At 39.0% G+C, this 18735-nt stretch overlaps 1 protein-coding gene across 12 annotated transcripts in view; it reads right to left on the bottom strand.

Moving 5' to 3' along the window:
* Nucleotides 1-18735, bottom strand: part of LTBP1 (latent transforming growth factor beta binding protein 1) — a 432767-nt gene that overhangs the window by 174404 nt on the left and 239628 nt on the right. For all 12 annotated transcript variants that reach the window (XM_060170098.1, XM_060170096.1, XM_060170100.1 and 9 more), the window contains 2 exons: nt 14125-14227; nt 10025-10096 (listed from right to left, as the gene is read on the bottom strand). In XM_060170098.1, coding sequence (XP_060026081.1) covers nt 10025-10096; nt 14125-14227 — 175 coding nt within the window. The remainder of the gene's footprint in view (nt 1-10024; nt 10097-14124; nt 14228-18735) is intronic.

An 18735-nucleotide genomic window follows, 5' to 3' on the forward strand; every position in this document is an offset into this window, starting at 1 on the left:
GCCTAGCTAGTTCCACCTCAGGAGAAAGTCTGGAGAAAAGTTGGGTGAGAACCTAAGAATACTAGAGGAAGCAGCTGGGGGAGGTACAAAAGGGTTAAAGTGGGCTTGAGAGCTGGAGAACTTAGCAAACTTAGACCTTTTATGGCATTTGCTGTGTCAGGATCACCGTCACTAAAAACATAGTTATGTCTACAGATCATCACCGTCTCCCTTGTTCCTTGTTACCGTCACTGCAATAAGACCCAGAACAAGGCGAGTGGGCCTTGAAAGAGATGGGGAGACAGGGAGGAAGGGAGCATGCGAAAGAGAGAAAAAGGGAGGGAGAGTCCAGAGCACTCACTACGGTCATCCCTTGATATCCCTGAGGGACTGGCTCCAGGACCCCCTCTCCTCATGCAGATCCCCAAAGCTGTGGATGCTCAAGTCTTTTGCATCGAATGGCATAATACAGCCAGCCCTCCATATCTGCAGATGCAGAACCCACGAACGTGAAGGGCCGACTGTACTAATTGGAAGACATTTATATTAGCTCCATGACAATTTGGTCACAACCCAAAATCTTTGAAGCAAACCAAAAATGTCAATGAAGGAAAAAACAAAATTAACAAAATTAATTAACAAACGATATCAACTTCCCATGTATTTAAAATAAAACCTTGAAAGAAGCTTACACTCACTAGCCTTAGGCACCGTAACAAACTTCAAATTCAGCCTGCCTCAACCCCCAACATACCTCAACTGACTTACCCACCTCCACTGGTGCATGTTTTCCCACGCCCGTGTCTTAGTTCCTTTCAGCCCTAATAACTACCCTGCCCCATATATCACCGTCTTCCCCAAATTACAATTATTTGAAAGTAAAATTATTTTTCTACATACAAAACTCAGACAAAATTATTAAAACCAACAGGAGTTAGTTCCAAGATTGTTAAAAAAAAAATAGCAATCTTGCTCACAGCCATATTCAATATAAAGTACCTGGGGAAAGCCTAAATGAAAATGTGAAGAGCCTATGTGAAGAAAAACATACTACTTAACTGCCCTTTTTGTGGTTTCAAATTTGTAAAGAAAAGGAAATAAGGAAGGAGAGGAGGGACACAGTCAGTGGGCTCTCTAAGCCTAGTGGGAAGGGAAATTGTACACCCTCTCTGAAGCCTAATGTGCACAGGATGAATCAAAGCTTGGGAGCCAATAATGTCTCTTCTATTCGTAATCATAGCTTCACATGAAGGTTTATGTTCAAGTACACCCCTGACAGCATTATATATATATAAAGGAAAAAAAGAAACTAATCTGAAAATCCAACTTTAGGGGAATGGCTAAATGAATTATCCTATATCCATTAACTGGGATTCTATGTCAGCATTAAAATAATTTTTAGAAGATTATTTAACAATATCAGAAAGTGTTCATTATCTATTAAGTAAAAACACAGTTTTCACAACTATCCATGAAATATAATCTCAAATTTATATATATGTATATATATACACACATATATATATGATTGGTAGAAAATATAACAAAATACATTTATTTGGTATTTTTATTCTCTATACATTTCTCTAGTTCCTAAATATTAAACAATAGGTGTGAATTATTTTTATAAACAGGAAAGAAAGTGCTTTTTTTTTTTTTAAAGGAGTATGTTTTTAAATGCCATCTGTGATTTTCGAACTCAATGGGAACTGTCCTCTGAAACTGCATAGTGTTTGGTTCATTTCTTTTACAGCACTAACTACATGCTGCCTTGATGTTTTAATTATATGTGAGACAGCGATTTTTGTAAGGGTAGGAATTGAGTTTTATTAATATATTTCTCAGTGTGCCCCCACTTAAATCGTCATTAAATATCCATAAAACAAATGCGTGAATGCACGGCAGGTGGTGAATAAATTTATGTTGATGGGCTGCTTAATTACAATGGTTAAAAAGACTATCTGTGGATAACAATTATATAATATGAAGTTTTCTGAAAAGCTTTTCTGTATTCTCAAGGAAAAGCAATAATAAATAAATAAATAAAAATAAATATATTGATACATGTATATATATGTTAAAAACCACATTCTGGGGCTTCCCTGGTGGCGCAGTGGTTGGGAGTCCGCCTGTCGATGCAGGGGACGCTGATTCGTGCCCCGGTCCGGGAAGATCCCACGTGTCGCGAAGCGGCTGGGCCCGTGAGCCGTGGCCGCTGGGCCTGCGCGTCCGGAGCCTGTGCTCCGCAGCGGGAGAGGACACAGCAGTGAGAGGCCCGCGTACCGCAAAAACAAACAAACAAAAAAAACCACATTCTGATACTGATCTCTTAAAAAAAAAAAAAACCTCAATCCTGATATGGACACTTTTTTTTTTTTAAAGTAACACAGTAAGTTCATGCTTTGGCATTCACCCCAGTTCCTAACATAAAGCAATTACAGATAAAATATCAAGGTCAAAAAACGAGGTCAACATCCCAGTAAACCTGAAATGGTATAGAAATACATGGTAGCTGGTAGTCACTGAAGCTCTGGGTCTGCTGTCTAGAAAGCAGCAGGGGAAGCCAGGAGTTTAACACATTACTGACCAGGGGATTTTGGCAGAAACACACGCCTGTGGCTGTAATACGTCTCCAGTCAAAAGTGGGTTTAACAACTGAGGATAACAAACTAAACCAATTTATGCAAAAACACTCCTCCCTCAGCAACTAAAATCCAGCTAAACTTTTCAGTTTGCTTAAAAAGTTAAATAAATACATTTTAAAAAATGAAAAAAGAACAGGTTAGCTATGAAAAACAATGAGAAATTTTGGAACTGATAAATAATCTTAGAATTAAAAGTGTAACAGATGGGATAGAATCTAGATAGGCATCGTAAAGCAGCAATTAGAAAACTGCAAGACAGAACTGAGGTATTCACGCATAAGGTAGCAAAAAAGACAAGAGGATAAAAGCACAAAAGACGTGTTATAAGAGACACGAAAACCAGAGGCTCCAACACTTGTCTAAAAGGAGTTTCAGCTGAAAAGCACAGTGGAGAAACAATATTTTAAGAGATAACAGCAGATCATTTTTCAAATATGAGGAAAGACCTGAGTCTTCAGATGGACAACACAACACTCTGCCTACTGAGTAAAATCAAGATAAATCCAAATATAGACACACATCGTGGTAAAACTACAAAACATAAAGAATTCAGAGATGATCTCCAAAGAGAGAAACATTATCTACAAAGGAAGAAAGTATCAAAAAGAGGTCAGAAAGACACTGGTATAATGTAGGTCAAAAGTATTGTTGGAAAATAACTGTTATCCTAGAATTGTACACCTGACTAATCTTGTTACAGAATGAGCTCAAAATAAAGATATTCTCAGACATGTAAAGTATATACTTCTCAGTGATCCCCATTTAAAGAGCTGTTAAGGGATGTGATCTCAAAATACAAATTAGCGAATAAAAATACAGGATACCCAGTTAAATTTGAATTTCAGATAAACTAATACTTTTAAAATACATGTCCCAAATTATTTGCTGTTTATCTGAAATTCAGATTTAACTGGGCATCGTATATTTTACCTGGCAATCCTACCACAAAAGAAAACATGAACCCACAAAGCAAGCAGAGGACATAAGAAACAATGCTGAGTGCAAAAACTGATACAGTGTCAGTAAATTCATTTTACTATTAACTGTATGAAAAAGACTATTTACATTAACCATACCTTTGAAGATAATTCTAAAATGATAACTCTTCTCTAAGCCACAAATCCATTTTCTTTTAAATGTGCAAGAAGTTGTCATAATGGCCTTTGGACATTTCTATGTTAAAAGAAGTGTAAATCCAACAGCTGTTCTCCCAGCATGTATCACAAAGCCCGTTATATTACAAATGATACATGCAATATATTACAAATGATACATGCAATTAATCATAAGAAACATAAGACATTTGTCTTAAAATTAGGCATCACTTCATCTCATCCTACCTGTCTGTTTTAACCCAACACTATGCCATAGGCCACATTCTTTTCTCCAGCCGAGTCAGTTTTCCTGAGGGTCTCTCCTGTACTTTCTAGTCCCCTCAAAGCACTCAAAGACCAGTGTTCCTCTATGTGTTCACCATACTCCATTCACAAGCAATTTTTTGACGATCATTAAGACGTCTGAAATGTAAGCTACAGTCCAGACAAGCTCTTCATAACCAAGAAGTTCCATGTACAGCTTCCTTATATGGATTATTAACCAAGATTGGTGAGTTTCACTTAATGACAGAGATACGCCCCTGAAAAAAACACTGCATTATCTTTTCTATGGTCTGAATACAATTCAGTTTTAGATGCACATCGGGGCACTTTCTATCAAAAAGGAGACCTGCAGTGACAGTTTTAGTAGAGTATTACTGTCTTAGTGTATCTGTGTTGTAAATGTATTTTATTAAAGCAGAATAACCAGTGTAATAAAATAATGCCAAAAGAAAGTTATGTGGACAGCTCTTTTGTACTTGCTTTAACAGGCTCATCTGGAGGCAGCTGAAATTCAGCTAGATGGATGAGTGAACAAAGCAAATCACATCCTGCTGATTCAAACTGATTTAATTACACTAAATCCAAAGGGCAAGACCAATGTCTTATTCATCATTCATCACATATCCTCAGTCTGTAGCTCAGGAGTGCTCCACCAACTAATGTTTGTGGATTATGGAATATTTTTTAAAGATTTCAAAATTATTCTCGAAAAAGGAATATGCATACACTGGATTCTAAAAGTGTAGACGTCTTCTAGCTATGTATTTTGGCATTGCCCGCAGCACCTCTGCACATGCTAAAAATGTAGGAAACAGTAGATTGATTAATTTACAGTTATAAAATCAAACAGGTAAGTGATTTTAGCATATCAAGAGATATTTGCTTTTAATAAAAGATTTCACTGAAAAGACTGGTCCCCAAGTAATTTCAGAACCCAATTCTAGTTTTAAAAGTTAGATTTACACCTAATTTTTAAGAACTCATTTATTTCATGGCAAAGTTATGGGCAAATGACTAATCAAAATGCAGGGAAGAAGTATGAAAGTAGGAGTTCCTATGATCATTTCCATGAGGTACTACTTCATTTAATTCTAGTTCTACATCAAAACTTTAGAATAATAATCAAATGACAAAAGCTGCTCTAGATCCACCAGGAAATTTAATTGTATTGTTTGTTATGATAAATGAAGCAAATTATAACAATTCCATAATGTTGAGGGTAGTGAGGCAAGGTTTTAGAGCTCCATGTGTTTACATGTAATAAATCATTCCTTTGAAAAGATAATTGTAGCACCACCAGAAAGGAGGGGGAAAAAAACCCAACTTTTAGGGCAATTATTTGAAAGCTCCTCAAATTAACTTGTGAACAGTTGGTTCTTTGTTACGCAGTGGCCATTATGAAAAGTTGTTTCAGGACATTAATTCACTTAGTTGAAGGAAATAATGTAATTCTAGTTATTAATCACTTTAATTTTAAATGTGCTTTGTAAACTGAGAAGACATTAAACTCCAAGAACAATGTGGAATGCACAAGTAATTAGATGGTTAATGGGCTTTTTTTGAAAAACTTCAGCATAAAATCAAAAGGCTTCAAGGATCTAGGAAAATCCAAGTGTATATATGTAATGTGAGAAAGTTCTACCCAATTTTAGTGACCAATAATATCACCAAGGGAGTGAAATTAAGCCCTTCTCTCAAAAGCAATTTCAATAGATTCATATTATGTTATGAGTCAATCTTCTCTGTAGTGTAATTTATCTGTGCCTTCTTGAGGCACCATGAAACAGAATTTTCTGTGATACTTCACTCCAGAAATCACGCCAAAAAGTACAACACTGTTTTGCAAATATCTTCCTGAGACAGACATAAGCCAGGATTTGGCGTTACTGAACGTCAGTGCAACTGACTGAGGTGGAACCATTTGATATGCTCAGTATGAACAAAACTTGCTAACGGTCACTCCATACCGGCCAAACCAGAAGAGGAAAAAACAAAAAACCTCAAGGAATTATTTAAAGGATTCTCCACTTTATTTTGCTAAATGAGACGGCAAATGATTACCTGCAAATTTTCACTCCCACTTCTACAGTGGTATTTTTATGAATATGAACTGTTAGAACCTTGAACCAGCCAGTAGAAGGAATATGTTAGATAACCATCCTTTCTTATTAAACAAAACCAAATTGACATTAATTGCTTTGACTTCTACTCGTTCTCAAAACAGATGGCATATCGTACCTACATTAGTAATACTTCACAGATATATACAAAATTGGTAAAGGAGGTCATACTGCAGACAGAAACAGAGGTGGCTTGGGAGTTTAATCCTAGCTGGGCCTCTTAATTATCTGTGTGACCTTGGACACTCTCTGTCTCTCTGTTTCTAACTGGGATTCTTAAGGTCCAAATCCCACCCCACCCCGAGAAAATAAGTGTATTCTTCATCATTTGATATTCAGAGAAATTAGGAGCATCTGACATTTCTGGAGACAATTAGCCATGTAGGATTAGGATGGTGAAGGACAAATAAGGATCCTCCTCTTTCTACAGCTTAATGAAGCAACCAGATATGCCTGATCAAGGGGACACTTCAGGAATCTACATGTCTAAAAATTGTGCGACAGACCAAAAAGTAATTTCCCTCTTCTCATGCACAACCTCTGTCCTTGGTGACAGAGTAATACTGGCATCAGAGTACTGGAATGAACCTACAGAGTTATTTAACATTATGTACTGCATAGGATAGAAAGTCCCTGTAGCATCCCAAGCCAATAGTTATTAAGGATCTGCTGGATCACCTCTAAGTGCTGGAAGCTCAGTACCTCCAAAGGTGTTTCATTACAGTGATGGCGAACTCTAACCCACAGAAAAGGTTTGCTTGCAGTTGTTGTAAATATGCCTCCTTATAACTCCATTCTATTGACTTTGGCCTTTGAAGCAACTCATAAAAGTCTTGTTTTGTAGGAAAGTTGATCAAACATTTATTTAAAGCCATGTTTGTAAGGCAGCCATTATATTTCTCTTCACTCTCAACTTCTCTAGGCTAAACACCCTCATGTTTAACACCAGGCCCTTCACAAGCCTGGCTGACCTTATTAGCCGAAAGATAATGAACACCAAATACCCAAACCCCAAATTCAGTCTGACTGGCAGAGTACAAGGTCATTACTTCCAATGCCCTGCTCATTCTGCTTCTACTAACACATCCTCATAAGGGGCTAGGGCTTTTCATGTATATTTTTATCCAAATCTGTGAAACAACTTGGTTTATACTGTAGAATATACATTTAGCCCCCTATTCATTCTTCCATCCATTTAATTCAACCTTCCATCCATATAATATGAACTTTTAATAATATCTTAAATTCTACTGATTCTTACATAATGTTAATTAACCCATTACTCCCATGTACCTAGTAGTACTACAGGTTTGCAGATGCTTCTCAAAAAGCACCCTGGGCAACCTCTCCTTTGCCAACATTCTTTCATCTAGGATGAGGGCTTATAATATTTGAAGGCAAAACTTTTTAAAGACATGGTATATCTATGTGCATTTCAAAAAAAAGATTCTTTTTAAGTCAGTAAAAGCTCTACAAATCATAAAAGTTAAACAGACACAGTATTATAGAGACAATTTACTTGAGAAAATTCTCAGGTAATTAAGATATTCCTTTGACACGAACCATTTTAATAGGGATTAATCTATATATTGTTAACATTACCTAAATCTACTCAGCCCTATAAACACATACTGGCCAAGAAGAGAGATCCTGAAACCACAAGTCCAAGGACATGTGCTGTGTTTTGAAATGGATTTTCGTTCAATAAGACTCTTGGAGTCTCTTTCAACATTTATTCCAAAGTACACATAAGTTACTAACACCACCACCTTCATCCTAGATGCGTACTGGGAAATGAGCAGCATTAACTGGGCACCTCCCAAAGTAACTGAAACGAATTTGCTATCATATATGGATACTAAACTAGGCAGTGGTAAACGTGAGTTACAACTTCAGCTCTATTTAGCCACAGGAAAGTCATTTAACCAGTCTGGGCTTGAATATCCTCACTTGTAAAGTATAGACACTGAACTGGATGATTTCTGAAGGTCCCTTGACTGTATGTTTCCATATACATTGAACAAAAGCACTCAGGGCTGTCAACAAACACATGAAAGGATGCTCAACATCACTAATGATTAGAGAAATGCAAATCAAAACTACAATGAGGTATCACCTCACACCAGTCAGAATGGCCATCATCAAAAAATCTACAAACAATTAATGCTGGAGAGGGTGTGGAGAAAAGGGAACCTTCTTGCACTGTTGGTGGGAATGTAAATTGATACAGCCACTATGGAGAACAGTATGGAGGTTCCTTAAAAAACTAAAAATAGAACTACCATACGACCCAGCAATCCCACTACTGGGCATATACACTGAGAAAACCATAATTCAAAAGAGTCATGTACCACATGGGCTTCCCTGGTGGCGCAGTGGTTAAGAATCCGCCTGCCAATGCAGGGGACACGGGTTCAATCCCTGGTCCAGGAAGATCCCACATGCTGCGGAGCAACTAAGCCCGTGTGCTACAACTACTGAGCCTGCGCTCTAGAGCCCGCAAGCCAAAACTACTGAGCCTGAGCTCTAGAGCCCGCAAGCCACAACTACTGAGCCTGAGTGCCACAACTACTGAAGCCCGCGCACCTAGAGCCCATGTTCCACAACAAGAGAAGCCACCGCAATGAGAAGCCTGTGTACTGCAACTAAGAGCAGCCCCCACTCATCGCAAATAGAGAAACCTGCGTGCAGCAACAAACACCCAATGCAGCCAAAAATAAATAAATAAATTTATTTAAAAAAAACAAAACAAAAAAACCAAAACGAGTCATGTACCACAATGTTCACTGCAGCTCTATTTACAATAGCCAGGACATGGAAGCAACCTAAGTGTCCAGCAACAGATGAATGGATAAAGAAGATGTGGCACATATATACAATGGAATATTACTTAGCCATAAAAAGAAATGAAATTGAGTTATTTGTAGTCAGGTGGATGGACCTAGAGACTGTCACACAGAGTGAAGTAAGTCAGAAAGAGAAAAACAAATACCGTATGCTAACACATACATATGGAATCTAGAAAAAACCAAAATGGTTCTGAAGAACCTAGGGGCAGTACAGGAATAAAGATGCAGATGTAGAGAATGGACTTGAGGACACGGGGAGGGGGACGGGTAAGCTGGGACGAAGTGAGAGAGTGGCATGGACATATATACACTACCAAACGTAAAATAGATAGCTAGTGGGAAGCAGCCGCATAGCACAGGGAGATCAGCTCGGTGTTTTGTGACCACCTAGAGGGGTGGGACAGGGAGAGTGGGAGGGAGACACAAGAGGGAGGAGATATGGGGATATATGTATATGTATAGCTGATTCACTTTGTTATAAAGCAGAAACTAATACACCATTGTAAAGCAATGATACTCCAATAAATACGTTAAAAAAAAAAAGCACTCAGGGCATTTCACATTTAACTACATAGTTTTACCCTATTGACTAAGAAATGTGTGTTTGCTCTGATATTTAATACCTGAATACTTCAAGGTAGCCAGAAATTGTCTGATGAAAGAAAAAAGGGGACTCTGCTGCCCAATCATATGTCAGTAAAGAAGTAGCACTTCTAGGTCCATGTATGTGCTCACATGCACACACACCCACACGTGGACAGGAGGTGACTAGCGTGGAGCCCACAGAGGGCTCCATAATGTAATCCCAACTCTCCTGGATTTCATCACAAATAGACAGAAGGGGGAAAAGTTCCATAAAGTTTAAATGGTAGTGAAGTAATTCTAGCAACAACACATTAAACTTCTATTTCCCAAACAGAGGGAGCAAGAGGTGGTTCTCTGTGTAACCTTCACATGCTGGGCTAATGAACAAAGCATGGCAAAACAGCTCAGGTTTCTCAAAAGCCAAACAACTGTTGAGCTCATACACCAATGCAGTCAGTTAATCTTACCTTGACAAAAGGTGTTGTTAACCCGTTTATAACCTTGTAGACATTCCATCATTTGATTATATCCATGATAAGCTGTAAAGAAGAAACAGTTATGTTACATGCTTAGTTTAAATTCTTAAAATCCTAAACTACTATATGTGGTAACCAAAGCCATATAAAGCATCAGTGATCTTATTTCTAAGATACCAACCCACGGTATACGCATTTCTTTCACATTTTCCTTGTTTTTCAGTATACCTCATATTTTGCAACAGACATAAATCTCAGTTAGTTGTCAATCTTGATTATGTTAGTACAAAGAATCAAAAGACTGTTCTATATTTTCTTCCGATTAGTGATTATTTATTACCAAAAAAAAAAAAAGAATCAATTCGTCCCCAATGATTAACTACAGGCAGTTGAATTTTCTTATAAATTCAGAGAGGGTGACTATACATCCTGGTCTGCCTCAGACAACCCCTGGTGATACCTTTGATCCAGAAAAGTTCATCAATAGCACGCCATTTCACTTTTAAAAGTGTCCCAGTTTAGACAATAAATTGTATGCTCGCCTCATTTACAGGCTCACATATTCCAGTGATGAGCTGATTCTTTATACCATGAAGCTGGGAAGAATAGAAGGTGAGGAGAGGAAGCTGGGAGAGGTGAAGGGCTGCTCTGATCAGTTGTATGGTTCATCAACTCAGAAAACTTATCAACAATACAAATGTCGCGGTCACCAATTTATCAACAAAATCCTAGTCACTGAAATTCTGACATCCTAACGTGATACCCGAGAACCTTTCCGGCATAAGTTCTGGGACCAAGTTGACCTAGGTTCAAATCTTGGCTCTGCCACCTTGGAAGACAAGCTTCCTGGGTTTCAAATGGAATTCTGTACAATGGGAGTATTCCCATCTACTGAGCAGGTCAGGGTTGTTGTGGAGTTTAGAGATAATTTATGCAAAATGCTTACTGCAATGCCTGACAAAAATAAGCCCAGATATCATTGTTTCCTGCAATAAGGTGTTATTTTATTAAGACAATGAGTAACAGAAGATGGGCTGTCATCAAAATAGGATGAATGGTCAAACCACTTCGAAGACCTGAACAAGGAGTAAAAAAAAAAAAAGAAAGTTGCAAGTAAAATGGAAATTTTCTTTGGAAGAATAAAATTATTTTGCCCCTAACACATGCTGTTTATTCTCACCACTAGTGAACAGCGTGAATATTTACTAGTGGCATTCATCTCCTCTATTACTTCCTTTCTTTGCCGTATTTCTCCTGCCGGAAAATGGTTAAAGTGAGGAATCTGGAAATGTTGGGTTAAAAGAAAAAAGAGGTTGGTACAGGGGGAGTCGCCCATTCAGGCTCTTGGCCACATGTCCAGCCTTATCCCATATAACAAGGACACCTTGTAGCAGGTTACCTACAGAGACTGTGCTATCTCTGTCTGTGAATTGTTCAAAGGCAAAAGAGAGATCATATCTTGTTTAAAAATTAACAGTCATCTACCTCAAGGCAGAAAGAGCTGGACCAGATGATCTTAAATTCTTCTTCCGTTTAGAATTTGATGCTAATTTTCTTCTAAAAATGTTTAAAGGACAAGCGACTTGTTCATACCAAGTACATTTTTAATAGAGTACAGACTCTCTAATGAAATTATTTGCAGAGTTAAAATTACGTTTTCACGGTAAGAACTGATCAACAATGCAAGGTCCTTCTGTATGTGGCTAAACAAAAACTTCAAAACATTAAATAAGAGCCACCTGAAAACTGAATTTTGAACTACTTTGAGTGAAAAAAAAAAGGCATGGAACACAGAACCCAGCATCTAAAGCCAAGGAAAGTCCGCTCTTTTCCAAAACGAGTATGATTTAGATTAGTACCAACCAAGGCAAGTTTGTTAAACAACACAGGAAGAATGTGACCCTGAGTGTGTTTCTTGGGAGTGAGTCACATCGTAGGACGGCACAAAAGGAGTAAATGTCAAGATGTTAATAGTTTACTTCATTCATAATCTGCGTTGCTCTTCGTGAAACAGAATCAATGTCTTCAATTTATACGTTAGGCGAGCCCATATATCATCTGATTTTCATCAGCATTTAGTTAAAAGTGATAGCAACTTTGTACTTTCATGTTCTACTTAAATTATCATATTGAGATATAAAAGCATATAAAGCAGTGAATTTATCCCCAGATGATAAAATTCTAGATAGAAAATGATAGAAGGTCAGGAGTTAGGGATTAAAAAACAAAGCAAAACAGAAAAACACAACAGTATGATTCCCTTTACTCTTAACTTCTGTCCCTGTCCTGCAACGCTGGGATTTGGAAATAAGAGGAAAGAGGAAAAGGCTAAATAAGCAAAAGATACCCAGAGAAGGGGAGAAATGGAAAAGAAAAATAAGAGATAAAATGGAAAAAGTATTAGTGAACATAAATGTAGCCCCAAAACCAAGCTGTAAGAATTGGACTTCTTTCCTCAGCCCTTAGACTTAGCAGTGGGAAACATACCACCCATCACAATATTCCTGAAGACAAACTTACCCAAAAATGAAGGGAAGACATTTTTTAAAAGGCAATGCTTCTTCAACATTTTAAATATAGACTCGTTTCATGATCCATAAAACTCCACAGCAAATGACAGAGCTGGAGTCAAACTCTAGTCTACCTAACTCTAAACTCCATGCTCTTGAAATCATACCAGATGTCCCCTAGATGTCCCTTCAGTCAGGTTGCCACAATAATTTTAGGCAGATGGATCTTTCAGTGAGGCAGGACCATCACACTCAACCCACTTGCTGGAAATTCACATTGGTAATCATTACTGAAACTCAGAGAAAGTCCACTGGGGACAATGTCTCGGTACTGAATGTCTTTATTTACTTGGTTTTTTCCCCCCCCATGTGAAGAATTCATTAATTATCAGAAACTTTAGTAGGTGTTTCCAAAAATTATTCCTCTAAAGGAAGATAGGAGCAATTATCAAGAAAATAAGTGAAATTAACATAGACATCAAAAGATTTAGAGAACATGTAAGTCTGAAAGACAAGGAAGAGAGACAATTTATTTAAAACAAATTATGATGGCGATGGAAGAACAGTACGTAAGACAGACCTATGGAGCAGTGATTCTAAAATGGCAGATTCTAGATTGGACAGGTTTAAAAGGCAGTTGAGAATATCAATCAAATCAACAGATGTTTAAAGAAGGGTAAATAAAACTTAGCCAATTGAAGCCAATGAGAAAATCCTTGCAGCATAAACCATTTAAAAAAACTATAAAAATCTTCAGTAACACAAAACAAAAGATGATGAAGAGAAAAACATCACTTGTTTTCTTGGCAAAAACACAACGCATGAGAGGAAAAAAGCTCAACTTAAAACAAGTTACCTCTGGCTTTCTGAAAAGTATTAGAAAAATTGTGAAAAAAGTAATAGAAAGATGTACATCTGGATTTATTCACTTCAACAGGTTCTGAACAACAAATTTTATAGACTAAATGCATGTGGGTGTCAACAGAGATTCATGTCACGAAAATGTGATAGTTTAACAGTAGCAACTAAGAGGAAAAGGAGAAAAGCACTGTGTCCTAGTGACTGTAAGTTTCTCTTTCACAAATCAGCAATCATTCGTTTCTCCATTTTAGCTTTTCCTTTCAGTGAAATTTGAAAACCTATAGTGTAATAAAAACTACAAGAGAAGTCGTGGATATTAATAAAAATTTCATTTAAGGAATGTAATTTAAGAAATAGCAACTGCTCTGACTTTTTATAGGGTTTGGAAATTTAATTATCATTTTAAAAGAGATCTTATTTTTCTTTCAGAAAAATAAGAAAATAGAGCCTACTTATAGCACATCCCCTTTCTAAAGAATTTTTTTTTAATAAGTAATCCAGCTGGACGAGGCAACTGATAACTGTGTTTATGAATAAACAGAATCCATGTGAAAGCTTTCTCAGACTTGCAAGGTTTCTGAAAATGCAACTTATCACACTAGGTTCTACAATTCAATGCGATTTCTTTGAAGTCTAATGTTGTCTCACCATTAAAACCGTAATCATAAGGAAACAGATACGTTACATTAACCTGCAAAGGAATGATGATACGTCACTTACACGGCTTCTTGGGGCATTTCTGGCATTTATGAAAGCCCCAGGAGGTACCCACGGTTCCACAGCAGTCCTCCTGCTTTGAAAGGCCAGGAAGCGCTTTGCCACACTGCAATGATGAGGTGTGAAATACAAAGGTTAATTGAATGCAGGATGCCCAGCTCCAGAGCACTGCTGTGCTTCACAGCCACATTATAAAACAGTTCCCTTGTTATTGACACAGAACGGGCCGGGGGTGGGGGGGTGGCAGGGAGACCTCTAAAACCTCAGAACAAAACACCAGCACACAATATCGCACTCAAGTAAACGTGCATATTTCCAAGAGCTCCTTGGCATTTTTAGGGTCTTCAGAAGACCTGTCACTGTTCAGAGCACTTTATAAAACTTAACTCTCCAATGTCATTTCTTCCTTAGTAAGAACCTCAAAACTTAAAAGATAAACTTTTTATAGATAACTAATAAGAACCTACTGTACAGTACAGGGAACTCTATTCAATACTCTGTAATGATCTATATGGAAACAGAATCTAAAAAAGAGTGGATATGTGTATATGTGTAACTGACTCACTTTGCTGTACAGCAGAAACTAACACAACATTGCAATCTACTATACTCTGATTAAAAAATTAATTTAAAAAATTTTAAAAATTAATAAAAGATAAACTTTTTAAATTTGAGGTTTAATTGTCTGTTGAAATCTCTGCCGTGGACACTCAGGGAACAGGGCTGTAAGGGTGAGGCATGTACAGAGACCTTGAGAATGTGGCACAGATCCCACCTAAAGAGGCCATTGGTCCTCCTGTAACACCAAGGCCTGGGCAGGGACAGGATATGATCACGGGCTGAGCCAGATCAGCTCTGGACAAAAGGCTCCAGGCACCCTGACCCAGGGAAGTCAGCCAAGCTAGGAAGGTGCTGGCAGGTTTAGGTCGGGCCAGCAGGCAGAAGAGCCAGGCGCAGAGGCCACCTGAGCAACACGAGTTGACAGATGTGAAGATCCATCTCATCTTATGGTCAACCAAGGTCAGAAGAGGCCGAGAGGCAGGATCCTAAAGTTAGACCAACTCAGTGGGGTTGGGAAGGCTCTAGGACAACAGATTCTGCTCTGTGCACGGATCTGGAGGCCAGCTGTGCAGGAAGGGCCACCTGACACCTCATCCCTATTGTGCAGGCTAAGCCCACGCCCCAGATCTAAGGGGTCCCTCTGCCTCAGTCTCTGTAAGATTCTCCAAATGGTTTCCAGAGTCATCTTTCCAAAGACAAGTCTGATCACATCACTCTGAAAACCTTCAGCGACTCTCCACTGTCTGAAGACTGCAACCTCCCTAGCATGACACATGGGACCTTCCTGTTCTCACCTTAGACAATCTTTCTCTCTGTCCCCTTCCACCTCTCTACATCCATTCTTCAGGCACACCAAAGGACTCCTTATCTTCTGTACAAACTGTCTTTCCAAAAGTTTCTCCTCTCTGGAACGCCCTGCCTTCTTCTTTTGCCTTGAGAAACTTTCTTTATCCCTTAATCCCCAGCCCTGCAGAACCCTCACCACAAAGCCTCCTCTCTCCTCAATTTCAGCAAGTTCCTCCAACCATCCCCTCTACTCCGGGGCACTTTCTACACAATTCCACTGCTTCCCCTACGCTTTTTAATTAAACACACAGATGTATCTTATTTATATCCCAATACACAGTACACATTGCAAATAAACGCTCAATAAAAGTGGAAGAAAGGAGCAAACAACCTGAGGAACTAGGAAACCAACAAACTAGTTGCCATCCATTCAAGCAAGCGGTGGTTCTGGGAAAAACCATGGAAATTAGTAAACTCGCCCAGGCTAGCAAGCAGAACTCAGGGACAAAAAGCTGGGGCAGGTGGTGACTCGAAGAAGGGCAGCAGTGAGTAGACACCAGTCACCTGGCAGGCCTCCAGGGACAGCGCTGCTTTCCCACCAGGTCTACCCATGCAGCATTCCCAACGAGGCTCTAAGTAACTACATGTCCCAATTGTAAAACAAAACCAGAGAAGGCTCAGCTCAGCTAATGAAGTTTTTGTTACATCACAGCTTTGAATTCCTTAGGTTTTTGTGGTTTTTAATGATTTCAACAGGATGTTGTATGCTCTCCAAAAATAGTGTATGATAAGCAGGAGGAGGGGAGGGGGGAAAGGGGAAGGGAGTGTGAACACTTGTACAAAATGGAGAACCTGAGGGAAGAAGAGCGCACACTGGCTGGATTGAGGTAGCTCCCAGACTCCTTTAGCTTAATCACAGAAGGCTTAAATCTAAAATATGAAGCACGGAAGAAAGAACAGTGCTCCAGGCATAAGACTGGAAGCAAAATGATTATGTTAAGAACACAGAAGGGCTTCCCTGGTGGCAAAGTGGTTGAGAGCCCACCTGCCGATGCACGGGACACGGGTTCGTGCCCCGGTCTCGGAGGATCCCACATGCCACGGAGCGACTGGGCCCATGAGCCATGGCTGCTGAGGCTGCGCGTCCGGAGCCTGTGCTCCGCAACGGGAGAGGCCACAACAGTGAGAGGCCAGAGGTGTCTACTGTTGCAGTCCACTGCCAAAATTTGCTTATGGTTTATTTCCAGTTTTATCAGTCAGACTTACATAGGACACCAGTGCACATCCCATGTAGTCCATTCTTGTCACAGACTCTCTAGGTTCTTCCTTTCACCAAGCAAAACTCTCAACACTTGCCGATTTTATATGCTCTAAATTTTAGTAGCAGTTAAAATCCAATTTTCACCTTGGATTCTGAGAATGTTTTATTTGGGAAGGCAAAAATAAATCATTTTTCCTGACCAGGCCTCCAAAAACGTACAAGGTTTTCATTACAGGATTCAGGCCGCTTTATCCCATGGCCTTGTTTTGCGGGTCCACCTCCAAGAGCAGCACAAGCCATCCAAATCGATTAAATAAATGGCAGCGTAGGTGGTACCATGACACTGTGTGTTCTTCTCAAAACTGGGTCTGCACAGTATGAGGACAGACTACAAGGGATGAAACCAGGCTTATAACAAGGCACAAGGTTTCATGTACGCCCCTTTAGTTATTTAACAATGCAGAGACTTCAACGTGTAGCTAGAAACTCCACCTGAGACATCTTTGTGGCCAGATGAGGGCTCTCACACAAGAGACTACTGAGCACCACTACGTCTTACCTGGATGTAGGAAGCATCTAGAGTAAAAGAAGGTAGAGAAAGAATCTCCCCTCCACACCAAAAGGCCACATTGGAGACAACCACATTGAAAAGGATGTTAGAATCCGGGATGACCTTCTCTCAGAATGGAAGATTCTACTTCTCCATGAGACATTATCACATGGACACAGGCTGACTCTATTGAACCACATTTTTATTCCCAGATTAAAGTGATTTTTACAACTTAAAAATACAAACGAGAGAGGGCAGACAGCAGAATAAGAACTACAATCCTGCAGCCTGTGAAAAAAACCCACTTTCACAGAAAGACAGACAAGATGAAAAGGCAGAGGGCTATGTACCAGATGAAGTAACAAGATAAAACCCCAGAAAAACAACTAAATGAAGTGGAGACAGGCAACCTTCCAGAAAAAGAATTCAGAATAATGATAGTGAAGATGATCCAGGACCTCAGAAAAAGAATGGAGGCAAAGATGGAGAAGATCCAAGAAATGTTTAACAAAGACCTAGAAGAATTAAAGAACAAAAAAACAGAGATGAACAATACAATAACTGAAATGAAAACTACACTAGAAGGAATCAATAGCAGAATGACTGAGGCAGAAGAACGGATAAGTGACCTGGAAGACAGAATGGTGGAATTCACTGCTGCAGAACAGAATAACGAAAAAAGAATGAAAAGAAATGAAGACAGCCTAAGAGACCTCTGCGACAACATTAAATGCAACAACATTCACATTATAGGGGTCCAAGAAGGAGAAGAGAGACAGAAAGGACCAGAGAAAATATTTGCAGAGATTATGGTGGAAAACTTCCCTAACATAGGAAAGGAAATAGCCACCCAAGTCCGGGAAGCGCAGCGAGTCCCATACAGGATAAACCCAAGGAGAAGCACACCAAGACACATAGTAATCAAATTGCAAAAATTAAAGACAAGGAAAAATTACTGAAAGCAGCAAGGGAAAAACAACAAATAACATACAAGGGAACTCCCATAAGGTTAACAACTGATTTCTCAGCAGAAACTCTACAGGCCAGAAGGGAGTGGCATGATATACTTAAAGTGATGAAAGGGAAGAACCTACAACCAAGATTACTCTACCCAGCAAGGATCTCATTCAGATTCGATGGAGAAATCAAAACCTTTACAGACAAGCAAAAGCTAAGAGAATTCAGCACCACCAAACCAGCTCTACAACAAATGGTAAAGGAACTTCTCTAAGTGAGAAACACAAGAGAAGAAAAGGACCTACAAAAACAAAAACAAAACAATTAAGAAAATGGTCATAGGAACATACATATCGATAACTACCTTAAACGTGAATGGATTAAATGCTCCAACCAAAAGACACAGGCTTGCTGAATGGATACAAAAACAAGACCCATATGTATGCTGTCTACAAGAGACCCACTTCAGACCTAGGGACACAAACAGACTGAAAGTGAG

Source organism: Lagenorhynchus albirostris, chromosome 13 (genome assembly GCF_949774975.1).
Source record: "Lagenorhynchus albirostris chromosome 13, mLagAlb1.1, whole genome shotgun sequence".
Classification (NCBI taxonomy): domain Eukaryota; kingdom Metazoa; phylum Chordata; class Mammalia; order Artiodactyla; family Delphinidae; genus Lagenorhynchus; species Lagenorhynchus albirostris.